Below are 17,411 nucleotides of genomic sequence, written 5' to 3'. Positions count from 1 at the left end.
ACAAGAACCAGGACTCCCAGACAGGGTGAGATTGGATCGGGAGGATTGCATTCAGGACTGTGACTTCCATAGATCTGTAACTTCCTTGTGCTTTAATAATAAAGTGGTTGTGGTTAAGAATTCCTTTGCTAAGCCTGTGTTCATTGCTTTGCTGCCAGGTTGTCCCTGAAGGGTATAACTAGAAAACCAGAGCTGTGACAACTAAGAGGACTCTGGGGGAACCTGTCTAAACCACTGGCCTTGGGATAGCTAGGGCACTGGTTCTGGGGTTTGGTGACCAGATTCTGGGGCCTCCCTGCCCAAGGGTGACACATATCAGGTCTGCACCTGGCAGTGTACCTGAGAGATCACTGTTACTAGCTCTGGATCAGTCACTACTCAAACTCAGGGAGGCTTAGAAGCACATGGGATTTAGGGGTTGGATCCATTCACAACAAACTTGTATCCATCCAGACTAGAAGGAAACGGGGCCAGGTTGTGATAACAGGTTAAGACAGTGACAGAACCAGTAACAGAACTCTTAGTGGCTGGAGCTGCAGGCCTAAGTGTTTAGATTATGAAATAATTGAGGACATTGATATATGTTTGGTTCAGTGTTTCTTGGCTTTCCAGGGTTTAACAGGACCTCTTCTCTTTGCAGGGTTTCCAGAAAACAAAAGGTACTAAGACTGGTTGGTAATACTGTCTTTTGCAAAATATTAAAACAATTGCACGATAACACTTCAGAAATATGTTTTTAATTTAATTTAATATGTTTTAAACTGCTTTTAATTCATGTTTCATGGTCCAGCTTGAACATTAACTAGAGAATAGTAGATGCCCCTTTCAGCCAAGAGTTGCTGATGTGTTCCTTGTTCAACGACCTTTCCATTCTGGATTACTGCTATCTTGTCAGCATTCTGCACGGTGGACAGGCGATGAGCTATTACAATACAGGTGCGACCTTGTCTTGCTTTATCCAGTGCTTCTTGGACAACCTGTTCAATTACCAAAGCAGAAGATACATTTTTAACTTATTTGGCAAGTAATGCAGAGAAACCCCTTCCAGCTGTTAGTAAGTGAGGTATCTGATCTGATATCTTTTAATTTAAATTGTAAATTACCAGTGAGAGAGATGAGGCTGAATGGCTCAAGGGAATAGTAATGGGATGAATGTCTAGCTTCCTGTTTTAAATCTAGCTTGTGTTCACAATGAGCAAGAGCTCTTACTATTGATAAATGGTTGGATACCTATTTGAACTAAGGTGGTGAACATCTCAGGAGAATTGCTAAAGGACCTGTGTCCACATCACCAAAATCACCACAGCTGGCAGCCTTGTTGGCAATCTCAGCAGAAAGACCAAGTATTGTACAGGCACAGAGCTGGTTCCTTTTAGGCCAGTTTTAAAAAGTGGTGGAATGCTTGTATTGCTGCTGTTGTAAGGAAGTCATTCCAGTATTTCATGAGCACTAAGTTCACTTTAAAACTACAGAGAAACCTGTTTGGCAGCAGTGGGCCACCTATCAGTACTGTCAACTCCAAGTTGTCAAAAATCAGGAGACAGGCCACAATTTCTCATTAAATAAATCTTGAGATTTTTGAAGAAATACTATTTTGGGTTGGTTTTATTTGTCTTCTGGTTTCTGCACATTTAGGATGCACTTGGGTCATGTTTTCAAGCTTTTCTCACAAACCAAGAAAATATTTAAATGACAGCTGAATTTCTCACACAATCACATGATTGCAGGAGCTGGGACTAAGATCAACAACAAATACCGAGAGATTTGCAATAAAGTTGTGAGCATTGGCAACACTGAATCAGTATTTTTGCAAATCTCATAACTTTATGGCAAGTCTTGTGATAAGTATTTTTCTTAAAGGCCCAGCTCCTGGAGAAAAGTGATCATGTGAGGATCTCAGCTTCCATTTTTATAAAGGAAGCAAGTCTCTGGCTGTCATGGTTGCAGGGGAAAACTTGAAAATGCCACCCAAGTGCACCCTAAAAGCACAAAAAGAAGAAAGCAAACAAAAAGCCATGAGGTTCTTTCCTTTCAGAAATGACCACATGAAGAAGAATGGGGGAGGGAGAGGGGGAAAGCAAAGAGTATAGTAAAAAATAATTGACTAAACCAAGACTTAAAATTGGAGAATATGTTTCCCAGAAATATTTCTCAGAGCTGCCAAGTCTCCCAGATCACACAGGAGACTCCTGATTTCTGGTATCCTCCCCAAGATCCAGAGCAGCTGTTTGAACCTGCTGTCTCAACTCAGAGCTACTACTCTATGGTTTGAATCCTGGAGGACTCCAATCAAAGATGTTTTTTACAGCACTGCCCCCAACCAGCCTACTGCCATAGAGATATATCCTGTGTAGTGTGTCACTCTAGCTGTTCTTCTATGGGAGAGAAGACTTGGGGATGAAGCTCTAGGGCCCAGCTGAATGATTGGAGGAGAGTTGTGTGCTGATTAGAGTGTTGCTGTAGATGGGGTCTGTGTTCCAGAAGGCCTGCCCTAACTGGAGTGAGGGCCTAGACGTGCCAGCGTCCTTGGGGAGAGGGAGATTTAGCCAAGTGTGTTTATGGGGGAGAAAGAGGAAGAAGCGGGATCTAGCCTTTTAAATTCTTCTGACATCAGTAGGCAATAGAAGAGTAATTGAAGACAGTTTCATAGTAAGACATTTGGATCTGGGTAATCTAGATTTAGACAGTTGCTGTCATTTATACAAATGAGATAATGCCTCAGTATATATGCATCTCACTTGTAGAAAAGTTCCAGATTTCCAGACTTTGGATTTTTACAGGCATTTATGAAAATCAAAGTAGTAATTGCAATTTTTGTGTTAACAGCCATGGTTTTAGATTCCCCTTTAGATTCCCCCTGTGTACACAAACAAGATACCTTTTCACTTTCTGTATCTAGAGCAGATGTGGCTTCATCCAGTAGCAGAATTTGAGGATGACGTACAAGAGCCCGAGCAATAGCAATACGCTGCTTCTGACCACCCGAGAGCTGAGTTCCTTTGTCTCCCACACAGGTATTATATTTCTAAATACAATAAATACAAGTTTAGAAGGTGCATCCCACCAGCAATTTAGCCTGGATTTGGACTTAAATCACAGAGTCCAATAGAGCATGTGCTTTCTACTCTTGGCCATTTTATTTCAGCAGTTCTTTGAAAGCAGATGACCACAATTATTGAAGGCCACAAACATCTGTCCATCTTAGGTACTTATATGACCTCCATTACCATACTACCTGAACATCCCAATCTTTAATGTATTTATCCTCAAAACACTCCTGTGAGGTAGGAAAGTGTATTATCCCAATTTTACAGAAGGGAACTGAGAGGCTCACACAGGAGTCTGTGGCAAGTCAAGAAATTGAACTACCCTTTATTGTCTCCCAAGTCCCAGGCTAGCATCCTAACCACTGGACGATCTTTCCCCTCGTGATTTCACATTGATGGGAAAATCATAACTTAAAAAATATTACGGTTTTAATCTAAATTATGTACATATCTAATTGAGTGTCACATCTGACTTGTGGCATCCAAAAATGTTAGCTTTTAAAATATGCATGCTGTTACTAATGAACTGGTCGGTGCTCCCTCAAAGTCTGCACTAGCTTTTATTTGTTACACTGTAAGGATTGCATATGATTTGTTGTATGATTCAGTTTGGCAATGTTCTCAGCCCCTAACTGAACCTTTAACAAAGATAAATTCTACAAAGTGTTTTAGATAACTAAGGGCTAACAAAACAAAATATTTTAAACAATCTTTAATTAAAAGCACTTCTCTCTCTCAATCTCTCAAGGTTTCACATGCTTGTTTTCATAAGCCTAGTTCTCCACTGGCCCATGGAGTCTTCCCGAAAAAAATGTTGTAGAGAAGACTTGAATTTCTAATGTAACAAACAGGCATGGAAAAAACAAATCCTTTTAGATTCCCTATACATCCCAGAGAAGCATAAAAGGGCATAACTCCTTTTTATTTTTCTTTGTAAGTCACCTTTCGTTTTGAGTAAGAAACAAAAAAGGTTTAACTTACATTTGGCAGAGAGTCAATGAAGGAATGTATGTTGGCTGCTCTTGCTGCATTTACAATCTCTTCAGATGACACCTCTCTACTGTTATCTCCATATGCAATATTCTCAGCAACACTGCAGTCAAACAGGATTGGTTCTTGTGAGACAATACCAATGTGAGCTCTAAGCCATTGGATATTTAATAACTTTGCATTTTGGCCATCCAGCAGCTAAAAAGCAAGAATACTTAAATGTCAGAGATAGGGAAGCTTTGACTTACACGAAAAATGTTACATTAATTTTTCCATTCTGTATAGCTAATATCAACAATTCTTTGCAAAATACTTTATACAATGATTTTGCTAGCTTCAGTTTATTTGTAAGGAAATCTCAAAGGAGGTAATTCAAGCCTCCAATCTCAGTTCCTTAGACTCGCTTTCTAACCTTGAGCCTTATTCCTTCTAACATTGTACATATTTATAAAAAATAAATAAAGTAATACACAAAGCAAACACTGCAGAACTGAGTAAAATTCTTTGTCTACAAGGCAATGTTTTACTGGTATAAGTAAAGTTCTGAATTTAAACTGCTACAATTATACTGGTATAACTGGCAAGACTTTCCCATGTAGTCAAGCCCTTAGATTGTGAGTGCTTTCCAGTCTGAAGAAATTTCCCTTCAAACACAGGATTATAATCATCCTTGTAAGATGTAGACTTTGATACCTGGAAAGATACTGGAACAAATTATTTAACTATCAATTTGTAAGCACCTAGAGCAGCGGTGGGCAACCACGCAGCCCATCAGGGTAATCCGCTGGCGGGCCGCCAGACAGTTTGTTTACATTTGCACAGCTGCCCACAGCTCCCAGTGGCTGCAGTTCACAGCAGAGGCAGAATCAAAGGGGACCCTGCTACATGGTTGGAACCAGAAAGCAATTCATCTCCTGATCTCCATGTGGAAGTAACAACGGCATCTCCTCCTTCGGGCAATGCAATTCACTTTCACAAATTAGTGGACAGAATGGCATCCACTTTAAAATTACCTTAGGTGGCTTTGAAGGAGGCCACACATACAGTTTTTGACATTCTGGGTCTGCGTCTGCAGTTTTATTGCCCATGTAAAGGCAAAAATTCTTTTGTCTCTAATCCAGCACCATGCCAACCGATTTCAAAAAAGGCTGACAAGTTCTACCAAATTCCACCTCAGAGAGTCTCTTGTTATAGGAGCAATGTTTGAAGACCTGACCTAGGTTTTTGAACACTCTCTACTCCTTATGATAAAGGAGGAAAAAGTTGGACTGTCTCGGGAAAAAATTGTTTTCTTCAGCTTCCTTCAACATGCAAGTGGCAAATTGTCAAGCAGTAATGGCCAGGTATTAGTTTCAACTGTGGGAGAACATGTCAATCTTCACCAAACATCTGAGATTCAGAAAACATTATCAACTTTCATCAAAGAGGATCAAAATGCGATCAGGAATGCCTTTAGGGCATCTTTGATGTATCTGACACAACTCTGAGATCTGTGACATTGGCAATAGCTCTACATAGGAATTCATGGTTATGATAGTCTTCTCTTCCTATGGAAATGAGATCTACAGTATAGGACTTACCCTTGGAAGGGGGTGGACTATATAGTACAAAAACTGATGAGATATTGGAGAAGATAGAGCCTTGCTCCACAACTAGATCTCTGGGACTACTGCCTCCTTGTAGAGGGAGAACACCTAAACCTGTGTTCAGATATCATAGGCAATGTTTCACCTTCTTCCTCTTCATTGTTCTTTAATCAAAGGAGACAACCATACTATCACAATAGCAGCAACTGCAGCAAGCATCCTCTCAAACACTGGAAAGGAAGAAATCCTACAAATCCCAGATAAGGACAAAGAATTCCTTGGCCACATCCTCCCTGCAAAATGTCAGGCCACAGGTTTGACATGATAATCAAGAGCTTTGAACCAATTTCAGAAAATCCTATCTATCCAAATTTTATGATACATGGACAACTATCACATCAGACAGGTGATTTTTCAACACAGTAAAGGAAGGTTATACTGTCCAATTCAAAGCCCTTCCTCCATGCAAACTCCTGCCCCTTCCTCATCAGGGACTCTTCCCATGAGAGATTATTAAGAATGGAAATACAAGCTCTACTGCATGCAGGGACTGTAGAAGTACCACCATTAATTCACAGATGCAAAGGGTTTTACTCCCATTTCTTTGTAATCCCAAAAAAGAATGGAGGTCTCTGACCAATTTTAGATCTCAGAGGCCTAAAACAATACATCAGATTGTTTCAGTTCATAATGTTGTTATCTTTTGTGCCAATCATTCCCTCCCTGTCTACTCTGGATTGGTTCATAGCTCTTGAACTCAAGGATACATATTTCCATATCCCCATAAGACAATCTCACTGCAAATATCTACTTTTATGTTCTGGGTTCAGACCATTTCTAATACAAAGTCTTACTCTGGTCTCTCCAGGGTTTTCAGCAAATGCCTGGCTCCAGTAGCAGTGCATTTGAGAAGACCAGGGATTTTCTTCCTGAGTTAAATGATAGGTGGCTAAAGGCTCTGTCAGAAAAGGAATTAGTAACAGCCATTCAGATAACCTGTTCTTTGTTCGAAACTTATAAACAAAGAGAAGTCTCTTCTGATTCCATCTTGAAGTACTCCCTTCATTGGGGCGATCCTTGACTCCATAAAGGAAAGGATGCTTTCTGGAACAGAGGTTTTTGAAACTAAACCACCACTATACTGAAACTACTTCTACAACCATCTCAGCTTTCTGGTGTTATAGGTCTTATGGCATTCACAACATACATGACTCCATAGGTCAGGCTCAGAATGAGGCCACTTCAGCAGTGGCTATGAAAACTTCAAACCTAGTGTGGACAGTGTGCTAAAAATACAAATTTTCCTTGGAATTATGAGACTCTCTCTAAAGTGGTGACTGAAACCACAGAATGTCAAAGGAGTATAGTTTAAACCACTTCCTCCTTCATTAATAGTCACCACAGATGCATCTAAGACAGGCTGGGGTGGGAACATCTCTGCAACCTTTTCAACTGAGATATATGGTATTTTTAGAGAATCCTTGTTACACATGAGCATCTTAAAACTCAGGGCCATCCATCTGGCTCTCAAAGCATTTCTTCTGCAGATACAGGATGCAGTAATTCAGGTGACTATGGATGACATGTCCACAGTATATTTGAACAAAAAAGGAGGAACTTGATTGTCACCGCTAGGCAACAAGGCAATAAAGCTTCGGGACTGGTGCGTCCTATACAACATTTACCCAATTGCTTTGCATATTGTGGAAGAACAGTGAGATCATGGATAGTCTGGACAGGGACTCCTTGCAGATGCATGAATGGTCTGTAAAAGATGCAGTTTTTCCAAACTTTTTCAGGCTTTGGGGATTTCCAGACAGATTTGCTTGCCACCAGATTCAATACAAAATGTCCCTCTTTTTGCTCAAGAGAAGGCTTGGACAGTCTATCGTTGATGGATGCATTTTTCTTACACTGGGGAATGGTGTTGATGTATGCATTTCTCCTATTGCCTCTAATCCTCAAAGTTTTTTTTAAAAAAGATAATAAAACAAGATTTGGCCAGGATAATTTTAATTGCTCCAGCATGTCTGTGGCAACAATGATACATGGAGTGACTCCATTTATCCAATGGCAAATACAAGATGCTCCTGCTATCAACAGATTTACTGTCCAGAGTGGGGAGGGTCTGTACCCAGATCATCGGTCATTACATCTAACAGCGTGGGCAATAGGACTTCAACAGATTCAGAAAGACCATGCTCTGTTGAGGTGCAGCAAGTTCGTATTAATGCTTGAAAAGCACCTACCAGGAGACGCTACAATTATAAATGGAAAAAAATTTGTTATCTGGCAACCGATAGGGATGTTGACCCAGTCTCAGTTCCCATACAACTTGTTTCAGAATATTTGTACTTAAAAACCGGGGTGAGAGGAGGTTGTCTCTCTCCTCCATTAAAGTCCATTTAGCAGTAATAGCAGCATTCCATACTCATGCTAATGGAAAATCCATCTTCTTGCACAAGTTGGTGAAACTTTGTTTAAGAGGTGTATTGAATTTGTATCCCCCAGTATGGGAGTTGGCCCCCTCCTTGGAATTTAAACTTAGTTTTAACACAACTTATGTCCCTCCCATTTGAGCCTCAAGCGAGCTGTTCTTTGATTCATCTTTCTAGACAGACCGCTTGTATGGTAGCCTTCACTTCTGCTAGAAGAATTAACGAGTTACATACATTGATGGCAGAACCCTGTTATACTACTTTTCAAAAAGATAAAGTGTTTTTTGAGCACACCCTAAATTCTTTCAGAGTGGTTTCCAAGTTTCATGTTAATCAAAGTATTAATTTACCTGTATTTTTTTCCCCTAAATCTCATACAAGTAAAGGGGAATCTAGAGTACACTCCTTGGATAGGACTAGAACAGTCTTATATTACTTGGACAGAATGTATTTAACTCGTATGCTGGTACTTTTAAGGGTTGGACCATTTCAGCATATTGCCTGTCCAGATGGGTCAGACTGTGTATTCAAGTGTTATAATGGAGCTTCACTTTCTCCTCCTGTTCCACTTAGAGCCCATTCTACTAGAGCGGTTGCTACAACTGCAGCATTCACTAAACATATTCCTCTTATTGAGATATGCAAGGCTGGCATGTGGAATTCAGTTCATACTTTTACAAGATATTATGCTTTGGATGTGGTAACAAGGTCTGGTGCACAATTTGTCAGAGTGATGCTCCAACTGCTGTTTAATTAGGACTCCACTCCCTTCTTCCAGTTTACAGTACTGCTTGCCAAACTATCCCCAGAGCAGGAATATGCAGAGGGCACTTGAAGAGGAAATGAAGGTTATTTACTTGTAACCAGAGTTCAAGATAGATTCTGCATATTCACACTCCCCACCAACCTTCCCCACTTCTGTAGAGTCCTACTTTTAGGGTTAATCAATATTCTGCTTTAGTATTTGAAGGGAACTGAGGCAGCAACAGGTGCCACTCCCCTTTTCATAACCATGCTCTCAGGACACACTCAAACACTAAGGGCAAGGGAAAGGGGGTGGGGCGCCATAACTGGGCACTGCTACTAGAAGGTTCCACTATCCTGGCTGCATCCAGTCAGAGCATCCCAAGAGTGGGAACATGCAGAGTCCATCTTGAAGAACTCTGGTCACAAGTAACGAACCTTTATTTGCTATGTCATAAAAGTTGACATGAAAGTGCTTTTTAACTATTAATTATGTAGTGGGGAGGTTTGATATGCACTTTACACACATTTGAAACCTAGATTATTGTAAGCATTTAGGAAATATTCATTACTATGGTGTCTGGATGCGCTTTAAATTGCATAAATTTGGTATTTAACATTAAAAATAAGGAGCAAAGGTCCCATACTTCCCTGCTGCTCATAGTTTTAAGATACAGGAGGGAGGGGCATTTATATTAGTATACTATATAAGTATCTGCATCTAATACATTTTATGGGTTTATAATAATTAGCCATCATAGGGCCCAATCCAAATCTTTCCACTGACTTCAGTATGTTCTGGATCAGGCCCATGTAGCAATTTTCATCCATGAATCATTTCCCTTAACTCAGAATGACAGGAGAAGTGTGGAAAATTTTGCATTCTTCCTACCTTCGCTATGGCTATACACAGAACCCTAAAAGTCCGCTAGTACCTCCACTTAATCTTCACAAAGAATACAAAAATATCAAAAGTACCTATTGCATTCTATTATAGTAACAAGAATGAGATAGGCAAGTTCTCATTTAACCAGGTTCTCGCAAGGAATCACTCACCATTTCTCCACCAAGAGGATCATAGAACCTCTCAAGCAACTGAACAACAGTGCTCTTTCCACAGCCGCTGCTGCCTACGAGCGCCAGGGTCTGTCCCTTTTCTACCTTAATATTCAAGCCTTGAAGCACTTGGACATCTGGTCGAGTTGGATAGTTAAACGTCACTTCTTTGAATGCTATGTTGCCTTCGAATATATCCTATAATTGAAATGGTAACATCTGATCAATTTTTAGGAAAATTCTGATACATCATAAAACAATATACAGAGAACTAGAACCACCCTGTTCCTACTGGTTTCCATGGGAGTTTTGCCATTCAACTTCAATACAGCCAGGATCTGGTCCTTATTGTGACGTTTCAAAAATTAACAGTGTAAAATTATTTTGAAGACAGAGATTCTGCTAGTTCTGCTTCACACCAGTTTTAATGTAAGCCCAAATTTTCAAAAATGATGCTAATTTTGGATCACCAGCTTCATCTAATGCTTTCTGTAAATCAGGCCCCTTTCGGAATCTCAAGGTAAGCACTGAACAATAGCCACTTCTGATATTCTTGGCCTGTGTACCAAAGCAATCCTACTTTAGAGTTTTTTGGGTTTTTTTCAAATTAAATTACAGTACAATTATCATTACCATATATGCACCCAAATGCTTACTGTCAAACTTATGATTCCTGGTAAGTGTTAACAGCATTTTCTTAGACCTTGTTGGTATTATTTTAAAAATTAGAAGTGTTAGTCAGATGGTAAATTCCTTGGAGCAAAGTCCTACCATCTTTATTTGTGTGCAATACCACAATAAAAATAATATACTGAACTGCTATTGTCTTGTCTGCCTCTTTGAGTGATGCCCACCTAGATTCACCAACTTCTTAGCTCCTATAGCACACTAACATTTATTATTAGCGTCTTGTATATAAATTGAATCCCAAAACATTTTACAACGTTAATATAAAGCCTGATTATATTTTCATTGTCCGTGCATGGATATGCTCCTCCTGCATAGAGGAGAAATTGGCTGCCTCTGCAGCATTGTTCCCATTTTCACTGGCCCTTGCAGGGGGCTCTCCACAAAGAAATGCAAGGAAGGACCATGCAGAAGCAGAATTTGTCCCACATAGTTTTTGGATGAAACACAATGTTAATGGCCCCAAGGATCAGTTAATCTAAACACTTAACTTGTGAGTGGGGGAAGAAAACCTCAGTGTTGACATTAGTTAGTGTAGTAGGTGATATTGTCCATAATACAATGATCAACTTACAGGCTTCAGTCCTTCATCACTGTAACTGTCTATTAAGGGGGCTCTTTCAAACAGCGTGAACAAGTGTGCTGCTGACATCTTGGCTTTGGCATAGTCTGGAGTAAATGAACTGGTCTGTCCTAGTGCCATTGCACCAAATACAATAGCTGAAAATACCCTGCGAGAACAAGACAAGAGAGAAAATAAAATAATGAGGTTGTAGAGGAAGGGGTGTAAACTATTGGGAGGGGGATGGTTAGAGTAAAAAAAAAGTTGTTAAATATCATTGTAATGAATAGTCTTGTACCATGAGTAAATGTATCCACTTTTAATAAAGTGAGAAACAAGCTTCTGTTCCAAACTCAGTGTTTCCTTTATTTATTAATGCAATTGCTAATTTTTGGCAGGATCCCAAATTTTAGCAGCAGGGAGACAGGACTTAAGTGAGATTCTGGATATTGAGAAGAAGGCAAAAGGAGCATCTGCAGAAGCAGCTAAAACATGGATTGCTGCGTATGGGTGAGGGAGTACAATGGGGCTAAGCTAGAGTGATCCCTCCCCAACAGTGTGCTGCCCCTGGATCTAAAACTGTGCAGGGGAGAGATAGACACTCACTCACTCTCTGCAGGAAGGAACCAATCAGAGATTCCAGCCAGTAGGAGCAGCTGGAGTAGCTTTGACTGGACTTTCTCTGCTCTGATTGGCTGTCTGCTCCAACCCTTGTCCTCTCTCACAGTCTCTTCACCTCAACGTCACTCCGAACTTTCCCATTTTGCCCACTACTCCCCTACTCTGCCTCTCTCACGCTCTCTTCAATGCCCCCTCTTCCTTCACTTTAATTTCCATTTAACAAATTGCCTCCTAATTCACCCTTCCCCCTCCCAACCTGCAAAAAATTGTGGAATTCATATGACGTTGCTGCCATTACAGTGTTCACATGCTCTACCTCTTCCCCCATCCTCTCTCATCTATTTAGACTAAGCTCTTTGGGGCAAGGACTGTCTGCTACTGTGTTCATACAGTGCCTAGAAGAATGGGGCCTCATTCTTGGTTGGCCCCTAGGCATTACCGTAATAAATATGATTAATAATTAAAAATTGGTGCTATTTGGCATATCCAAGTATGTAAGAGGGATTAACTTTCAACAGTGGTTAGCCAATTATCCCAGCCACAAGGACAGTTGTACAGGGATGTTTTGGAAACATGTAATTGTAATTTATATCCAAATACTTCAGTGTAGTAACCACAAGAAGGCTATTCATTATCTTACTTAAAAAAGGTATCTATTTTTCTAGACTAGGGGTAGGTCTAGAAAGACAACATATTAATTGTAATCCACCTCCAGGGGTAAAATGCTGGTCCCACTGCCATCTTTGGCAAACTTCCCATTGGATGTGGATTCAATTAAGGGCTCTACCACAGATCTCTTGGGTGACTGTTGGCAAGTGTGATGGGGCATCCACCCCACACTGGCCTGTGAGGGGTTAATGGATCCCTAGGGAGGCTGTGTGAAAAGCAGCCAATAGGAGTAGAGCTATGAGGCACAGTCAATCAGGGCCTGGCAGGCCCATATAAGAAGAGCTGCAGAGTCAGTTGCTCCCTGGAGCTCAAGGAGGGAGGATTGGCTGCTGTGCAGGTGGAAGAAAGCTAGCACTCTGGACAGAGCAGTGCTTGGCAGGAACAGAAGAGTGTGAGAGAGCTCCTGGCTGACTGGCATATTGAGGCCCTGCGGTAAGGGTGAAGAAGATGCTGGGGTCATGGGGAAGTGTCCCAGGGAAATGTATTGAGAGGTTGGAAGGGTCACAGCTGGGCCGGGACCTGGAGTAATGGGCAGGCCCAGGTTCCTCCCTCCCCCTTGCCATTGAGAAAGTGACTGGATTGCAGTACTGGCCCCCTGAAGGAGGGAGTGCAGAGTATGCCATGGCTGGAGGGCTGTGTCCTGAAGAGGATGCCACGGTTCTTAGAGTGACAAGAGTCCAGGAGGAGAAATGATGGCAGGCGAGACACCACTGGGAGTCGGTGTACCGACCTGCGGAGATGAACCGCAAGATTACCAGCAGGAGGCGCTAGCATGGTAAGTCCCACCCTGTCACACATGGTAGAAAATGTGGGCACATGGTTGCCTCTGAGGGGAGGGGACTGAGTGAGAGACTAAGATAATGTTGGACAGCCACCCCTGATACAAGGGAAGTGGGAAAGGCTATAGCAGAGACACTTGGGTCAAAAGGACAATGGAGCTGCATGTGTGGAGGCCTTTTTGGTGGAAGGCAGGTGTACCTTCCCAGGCTGGACTTCAGAGTTGCTGCTCCCATTAAAGGGGGGCAATGAGTAACCCAGGGGGATCCAGGCCCTAATGAGCCAGATCCTGGAGAACCAGCAACAGTGGAAAGCACAGAGACACTTGCAGGAATGCCTGGAAGAGCAGCGTTATTTGCTCAAGATCCTCCAGAGGGCCTGGGGCAAGAAGCGAGGCTCCAGGTCAGGAGGCCAGAAGCCTGAACAGAACAGTCTTACACTTGTGAACGGAGGGGACACTTTAAGAGAAATTGCCCCTATTGGGATGGGAGAGAGAAGCCTTATGCAGAGAGTGGGAAAGAGCAACAGCCCAGGAGAGTCCCACCTTTGAAGTGAACAGGGAGGGGATGGGCATGTTGGACCTGTGGGCAACAGAGGTACCTGCAGAGGGAGTGCCCAGACCTGAGTGGTAGGGTCAAGGCTAACCCAGGGGAAGGGCCTGAGCAATGGAAGGACCATGGGAGGCCTCTGACCAAAGGGAAGCAAAGAATTTCTTATTGGTGCCATGAGAGGGCCATATAAGAAGGTATTACCCCTTTAAGAGAAGGCAGGATAGAAAAGGGATGCCTGGGAACCAGGCATGACACTGTATGGAATTTGCAGGAGACTTTAGGATATTATGAATATATTGTAATTGTAATATTGTAAAATTGCAATGGGTTATGCCAGATATGCCATGTAAAGTATCTACAAAAATATTATAATTTGCCAGGTATGATAATCTTATTTGTGTTTGTATCACCCTTGTATTGTAAATTATATGTATGGTATGTCTGTAGTTCCAAACTTGTGCTGTGACACACCCAGGCAGATTGGCATTAGCACTGCTTTGCCTGCTTGACAGCCCATCAAGGGACATCAGCTATACAATTGACCTATTGACAGAAAGCAAGGGATACACCTTATGACTCAGCAAGGCATGCAGGGGCATACCTATGGACAGAACACTAAGGCTTCCAGGCCATGTGCTGGGCAGCTTGTGTTTGGACCAAAGGAAACCAAGCTGTATGGCAAGGACTATAAAAGGCAGCTGCATCTTCTCCATTTTGTCTTCAGTCCTCTTCTTGTCTTCATTCTTGCTTATTAGCTCTGGAGTAACCTTTCTACAAACGAAGCTCTGAACAAAGGACTGAATGACCCATCCAAGCTGTGGATGTATTCCAGAGGGACTTTCAAGCCAGCAAACTCACCAGTACTGCTAGGAACCTGATGGACTTTGAAGTCTCTGTATGTATGTGACTTTTACCATTTAACCTCTCTTCTTGTTCTTGCTTTTTTCAATAAACCTTTAGTTTTAGACACTAAAGGATTGGCTGGCAGCATGGTATTTTGGTAAGATCCAAACCCATAGTGACCTGGTAACAGCTAACCCTCTGGGGTCAGAAGAACATTTTGTATATGTGAGCAAAATTGTTTAAATAACTTCTCACTGTACTGGACGTAGGTGCTGATTGGAAGCCAGAGAACTGGAATGCAATAAAGGGGGCTGTGCGATTTCTTTTTTTGCTTCTTGATAACCAGTGTGGGGGATCAGAAGCACAGTTGATGACAGGTTGGGCAGTTTGACTTAAGTGTTACCCACCAGTCTTGGGAATATCTGCTCTCCCTTTTGCAGCCAGTCCTGACCTTGGCATTTCCAGGGAGGGCTTCCCTAGGCACCCTAGGTCACATCAGGCTAGATCAGGTGGTGGTGGTGGTGATGGCTGGGTAGGGAGCAATCTCCCATGCCCAGCAGGAGGTGCTAAGGAGAAGGTGGATAAGATGACTGGGACGGAGAGGACCCAGACAGACAAGGGAACCCACACTTAAGCAGGACAAGCTGTAGTAGGGACTTAGACCTTGGAAGAAGTGGTGCTGGGAGAGCCTGCAGAGCCAGGGCTAGGTGTTATGGGAGAAACTGAAAGCCACCGAACAGGCCTTGCGGATAGCACAAAACAAGGCAGAGGGAAATTCAGAGACATCATGGAGCAGAATGGCAAGTTGCTCCTCCTGGTAGAAAATCTGAGGCAGGAGAGGCATGTCCTATGGACACAGCTGTGGGGAAAGCAAGGAAGGTAATTCTCCTGCCCAAGGCAGTTTGTCTTAAGGGGAAGGGTGTCTGATGGGGCATTCCCCCCCCCCCACACACAAACACTGACCTGTAAGGGGTTAATGGAGCGAGGGGCAGTCAATCAGGACCTGGCAGCCCATATAAGAAAAGCTGTAGGGCATAGCAGGGTCAGTTGCTCCCTGGAGCTCAAGGAGAGAGAACTGACTGCTTTACAGGTGGAAGAAAGCTAGCACCCTGGACAGAGAAGTGAGAGAGAGCTCCTGGCTGACTGCCAAGACTGGCACGCAGAGGCCCTGAGGTAAGGGTGAAGACGGTGCTGGGGAAGTAGCCCAGGGACATGTACTGAGTGGTTGGAGGGGACGCAGCACATGGCTGCCATCTACGGTGTCCCTGGGCCAGGACCTGGAGTAGTGGGCAGGCCTGGGTTCCCCCGCCCCTGACCACTGAGGAAGTGGCTGGACAGTTGGATTGCAGAACTGGCCCCTGGAAAGGGGGGGTGCAGAGTATGGCACAGTCAGAAGGCTGTGACCTGAAAAGGATGCTGTGGTCCTTGGAGCAATACGGGTCCAGGAGGAGAAGTGACAGCAGGTGAGACACCACTGAGAGTTGGTGTACTGACCTGTGGAGCTGATCCACAAGATGATCAGCAGGAGACACTAGCATGGTGAGTCCCACCCTGTCACACCAAGTCACTCAGACCCCGATCTTGCATGTAGGTGTGCACTGCAGCAACCAAGAGCAGGGGCACTTGCAGAATCAACACCATATGAGCTCTCAGTGCCCCACCTGTAAAATGGGGATACTGATAATACTTTCCTCACATGCCTTTTTTGTCTTTTCTATTTTTTGACTACAAACACTCTGATAGAGACTCTAGCTAGCCACGTATAGCATCTAGCACAGTAGGGCTCCAATCTCATTTGGGGCCTGTAGGCACTTCACTGACATCAGAAAGGCTGACTACTGAAGCCAAAATTATAACATGTTAAGTATTAGCCATAATTTCAAAATACTCCCTGAACTATTTCTATTTAGTCCTTCCTTAAAAGCCAGTACACAACATTTGAGACAAGGTACATTGAGAGCTATACCAATGTCTACCAGCGTTCCATATATAATTAAATGAAGGGCCCAGTTGACATGTTTACTAGGAGCATTGCAACTTGGAAAGATAACACAAGTTATCGATCCTAATTCAAGATGAAGGCCAGTGCTGCAGGTCAGTATGTAGACTAACAATGGTCTATGTATTGTTCTTCTAGTCCTCCTGCTTTTACCTTCATAAGGTTATCCCCCAATATATAAACACCTTCCCCTGTATGGACAAAAAGAAATTGCAAAAAGACACTTACAAAAACACACTTTTAAACTCCATGTATCCATTTCCCACTAGATAGGCACCAAACCGAAAACATCCAGCATAAGTAAAATACATAATTGCTTGTGTAAGGCCAAAACTAAGTCCAAAGATATGTGCCTTCTTCACAGAATTTCTGTAACAAAGAATGAGTAGTGTTATAATATATACATAAATACTAAAAGTAAAATACAGTTATGTCTGAGAAGATGCTGAGAGCCCTTCACTTTCATTACTTTGGGATGAGGTCATTCCCCAACCTCCTGCAGGACTGGGCCCTAAAAAGAGAATTCTTGTATGTTTTAGGATCCCATCTACCTGCAAAAAAAAAAAAAATCAATCAAAAGATGAGGGTAGGGGAAGAAATCACTATAGCTGTGATCCCAAACACATCTGACAGGAGCAATTGTTGTCCTATCCTATAGAGTCTGAACGCTATTGTGTTAAAATTATTTTACAATTCATGGTATGATTACCAGTTTCAAGGCTTTTAATTAAACATATTTTTGAAATTGTACAACCTCGCAGCACACGAAGAAAATCATTAACAAGTCCTGATTCTGCAGGGAGCAAAACTAATCCTAGTAGAGCAATATACTGTTCTTTGT

The 17,411-nt window shown here is 42.4% G+C and overlaps 1 protein-coding gene across 1 annotated transcript in view; it reads right to left on the bottom strand.

The window, feature by feature from the left end:
- Positions 1 to 721: 721 nt before the first annotated feature.
- Positions 722 to 17,411, bottom strand: part of ABCB1 (ATP binding cassette subfamily B member 1) — a 68,582-nt gene continuing 51,892 nt past the window's right edge. Inside the window, exons 23-28 of the mRNA XM_048838047.2 lie at positions 16,799 to 16,939; positions 11,123 to 11,279; positions 9,862 to 10,059; positions 4,029 to 4,235; positions 2,879 to 3,025; positions 722 to 977 (exon numbers count right to left, since the gene is read on the bottom strand). Coding sequence (XP_048694004.2) covers positions 780 to 977; positions 2,879 to 3,025; positions 4,029 to 4,235; positions 9,862 to 10,059; positions 11,123 to 11,279; positions 16,799 to 16,939 — 1,048 coding nt within the window. The 3' untranslated portion in view covers positions 722 to 779. The remainder of the gene's footprint in view (positions 978 to 2,878; positions 3,026 to 4,028; positions 4,236 to 9,861; positions 10,060 to 11,122; positions 11,280 to 16,798; positions 16,940 to 17,411) is intronic.

Source organism: Caretta caretta, chromosome 2, assembly GCF_965140235.1.
Source record: "Caretta caretta isolate rCarCar2 chromosome 2, rCarCar1.hap1, whole genome shotgun sequence".
Classification (NCBI taxonomy): Eukaryota; Metazoa; Chordata; order Testudines; family Cheloniidae; genus Caretta; species Caretta caretta.
Note: the sequence above shows the minus strand (reverse complement) of the source record. Positions and strands in the feature narration are given on the sequence as shown.